This window comes from Homarus americanus, unplaced genomic scaffold, assembly GCF_018991925.1.
Source record: "Homarus americanus isolate GMGI-L3 unplaced genomic scaffold, GMGI_Hamer_2.0 scaffold45698, whole genome shotgun sequence".
In the NCBI taxonomy this organism is placed as follows: Eukaryota; Metazoa; Arthropoda; class Malacostraca; order Decapoda; family Nephropidae; genus Homarus; species Homarus americanus.
This window is the reverse complement of record NW_024735554.1, coordinates 442,730-446,556: the sequence shown is the minus strand read 5'-3', so window position 1 is coordinate 446,556 and position 3,827 is coordinate 442,730. Positions and strand designations below refer to the sequence as shown.

The following is a 3,827-nucleotide window of genomic DNA, read 5'->3' as shown; positions in this document are numbered from 1 at the left end:
TCATATCTTTCAATCGTTTGGGATATGACCGATCTCCTCCAGACTGATCCCGTCCAACAACCAAAGACAGTCAAACCACCAAAGGCATAGAGATAACCTCCATGAGCGCATAATCCAAAATCACTCCGTGGGATCACCATAGAAGATATCCCGGTCCAATTATCTTCCTGAGGATCATAAACATCACCATTTGCCAATAAAGCAGGCGGATCATAAAGTTCATCATTTGCCGGTTGAATTTCTATCTCCCCTCCAACAACGAAAATTTTCCCATGTAAGACTGCTACTCCTGGCCCACATCTCTCAATTTTCATGGGGCAAACTTTCTGCCATTTCTGCCTAAAGATATCAAAACATTCGACACTTTTAAATGTAAACCTATCTGATCTATACATGTGGACACAGAGTTCTCTCTTTGTTCCACCTAGGACATAAATTTTCTTTCGAGTACAAATTCTTGGCTGGACATACAAAGCTTCCCTTTTGTCCAAAAATTTTTGCTGTATGTTTTTAAGGAAAACTTTCAGATTGATATGAGAGCACTCATTAATTGATTTTTCTATTAGTTTACTTGGAATTAAAGACAATTTTACTCGTTTTAAAATGTCAAAATTCCAACAACAATGTCTATTAGTTATATCTTGTGCTTGTTTAATCCATCTGATGGCAGCAGAGAATACCTGCAATACAATAAATAGAATTAGAAAGAAAGATAAATTTGATAGTTTGGGGTTAAAGTCTTTTGTAAATAATATATTAAATAAAAGTCGTCCGTCAGTCAGTCGGTAAACAAGTGGGTAATATTATATAAAAAAAATTGTATTTAAATTTTACCTGAAACTCAGAGTCAATATGAATATACTCTGAGTCAAGAAAATACAGTAGAATTTCTTTCGGAATCTCAAGAAATTCTTGCTCCATTGTCACTTTTACGAAATTGGAGAAGATGAAGTCCCGTGAAGAATGCAGCAACCTTACTAAATTATGGGCCTCAGCAAACCTGTTTTTAAAAAAATTAAATATGGAATTGGTGCAGATAAAAATACATATTATATAAACAGTTGAAAATAATTAATTATTATACTGTACGTACCGGTAAATTCCTAAAGCATTAGATGGATGAAGTTCGCTCTTGAGAAAGTCTGTACAAACAAGTACAGCACGGAGCATTATCAGCATGTTTGCAGCCGCAATTAACTCCTGTACGTTTTCCACTGTTAACTCGATGTTTCCTAAAGTATTTAAAAAAAAATAAAAAGTTTCATTCATTAATTATTTACAACAAATAAAAACTATCTTTTTGTTTTACATATAGCATAGCACTATGAAAACTTAAAATGTTTTCCCTTACCAGTATATATGAAGTCGATGAGCAGTTTTAATATATTGGGTTTCATAGACTTCATTTCTATTGACTGTGTTGTTTTCTCGGCTAATCCACACGTAAACATTGCCTTAAAATATTCGCTTCCCGATGACAGTATTACATGGTGAGCCTGTGGAATAAAATGTAATCCCCATTAGTTTTTTTTTTTTTTAATATTTGGGTGATGGAGGGCAGAGAAAGATTTGTAGGTAGGAGGTAAATGTTTCTTCACTCACAGGTAAATGTTTCACTCACTCACCTTCACAACTGATCCATCAGCTAATAATATTTCTACGTCATATAACTCTTGTGACTGCCAGAGGAAATGTATGTCGTCTAGCAGGTAGTTAGGATAAGATGTACATTCCTCCTCCTCCTCCTCCTCCTCCTCCTCGTGATGAGAGAGCTCCACACGTGCAGCCTCTATCTTCAGATACTAATATAAGACTAACCAGTTGTCAGTTTTGTTTTTAGTGGTGTGGTGATATCTGGTAATACCCGTGGTGGTGGTGGTGGTGGTTCTTCCGTTGCTTCTTTAAACAGTAACAAAACTAAACTACAGCCACACTCCCAAGACAGTCAAACCACCAAAGGCATTGAGGTAACCTCCATTAGCGCATAATCCAAAATCACACCGTGGGAGCACCATAGAAGATATCCCGGTCCAATTATCTTCCTGAGAATAATAAACATCACCATTTGCCAAAAGCAGATCAGGATTATAAAGTTCATCATCTGCCGGTTCAATTTCTATATGTAAGACTGCTACTCCTGGCCCACATCTCTCAATTTTCATGGGGCAACTTTCTGCCATTTCTGCCTAAAGCCAATAATTGCGAGGCAAATATTTAATTTTATTATACTATGTTTGTATATGCATAGCTAGGTTACACCGAAGATAGACTGCAAATGAACATCTGTGGAGTACATGTGTTATTGTGTGTGTGTGTGTGTGTGTGTGTGTGTGTGTGTGGGGGGGGGGGGGCATGTAGTTACTTTGGTTAAGCCAAGATTTACCTGTACAGTATGTGCCCAAAATATTGGTGTGTAGTAATCTCAGTATATAATGGTTGCCTTGCTACCTACTATAACATGCTCAAGATATTTAAATTTAAGATTATTTAAGAATTATACTGTGGCTAAAATTTTACTAATGAATTGTTTTCTTTGCAGTACATCATGCAGATCTTCGTGAAAACCCTCACTGGGAAGACTATTACTCTTGAAGTAGAACCTTCAGACACCATTGAAAATGTAAAGGCAAAAATTCAGGATAAGCTAGACATCCCCCCAGACCAACAGAGATTGATCTTTGCTGGTAAGCGGTTGGAGAATTGTCGCATTCTTTCTGACTACAATATCCAGAAGGAATCTACACTGCGTCTTATTAGAGGAGGAATGCAGATCTTTGTGAAAACCCTTACAGGAAAGACCATTACCCTAGAAGTAGAACCTTCAGACACCATTGAAAATGTAAAGGCAAAAATTCAGGATAAGGAAGGCATCCCCCCAGATCAGAGATTGATCTTTGCTGGTAAGCAGTTGGAGGAGGATTGTCGAACTCTTTCTGACTACAATATCCAGAAGGAATCTACACTCCAACTTAGAGGAGGAATGCAGATCTATGTGAAAACCCTTACAGGAAAGACCATTACTCTAGAAGTAAAACCTTCAGACACCATTGAAAATGTCAAGGCAAAAATTCAGGATAAGGAAGGCATCCCCCCAGACCAGCAGATATTGATCCTTAGAAGTGTGTATGTGTGTGTAAAAGCAATAAACGTATTCAGTTTAGAAAGTATATCTGTAACGCGTAAGCCAAAGCAAATGTAGACCTGAAACCCTTACAGGAAAAACCATTAACCTAGAAGTAGAACCTTCAGATACCATTGAAAAATTATTACTATTACCAGCAGTTGGATTTCGCACTCTTTCTGACTACAATATCCAGAAGGAATACAATATCCAGAAGGAATCTACACTCCATTTGGTATTGCGTCTTGGAAAAGATTTAATGGTCTTTTTGAAAAAAAATAAAGTATTCCGGATGAAATGTTCAAATTTCCTTTAATGTATGGAATGGAAAAGATTTAATTTCTTTTTGCACATTGTTATTATTTTAACCGAACCAAATAAACACTATTAAAATTATTTTTTATTACATACTGCAAGACCGCAAAACCATATATATGTGAAAAACTGAGTATTTTTGTTTTCTCGATTGGCTAATTTGCAATGTGACCTAGCAGGTAGTTGGCAGTATGTTGGGATAGGTTGTAAAAACTTTACTGGCTGGATTTTTTTTTTTACTACCTCCTGAAGACAGGGAGGGAGTTATGGAGGGAGTAAGGAAATCCCAATTGGGTAGAGTTTACAAAGAATAATACAATTTTATATCATATAGGGTAGTAAAAAACTATACATTTATTTGCTTTTTATTTACTAAAATAAGAATGAGTGA

At 36.2% G+C, this 3,827-nt stretch overlaps 1 protein-coding gene across 1 annotated transcript; it reads left to right on the top strand.

The window, feature by feature from the left end:
• Positions 1-2,511: 2,511 nt before the first annotated feature.
• On the top strand, positions 2,512-3,437 carry LOC121871298 (polyubiquitin-B-like). Its single transcript, XM_042373517.1, has 2 exons — positions 2,512-3,131; positions 3,280-3,437. Exons 1-2 carry the CDS (start codon positions 2,546-2,548, stop codon positions 3,435-3,437), a joined length of 744 nt encoding a protein of 247 aa, XP_042229451.1. The 5' UTR covers positions 2,512-2,545.
• The last annotated feature ends 390 nt before the right edge of the window (positions 3,438-3,827 follow it).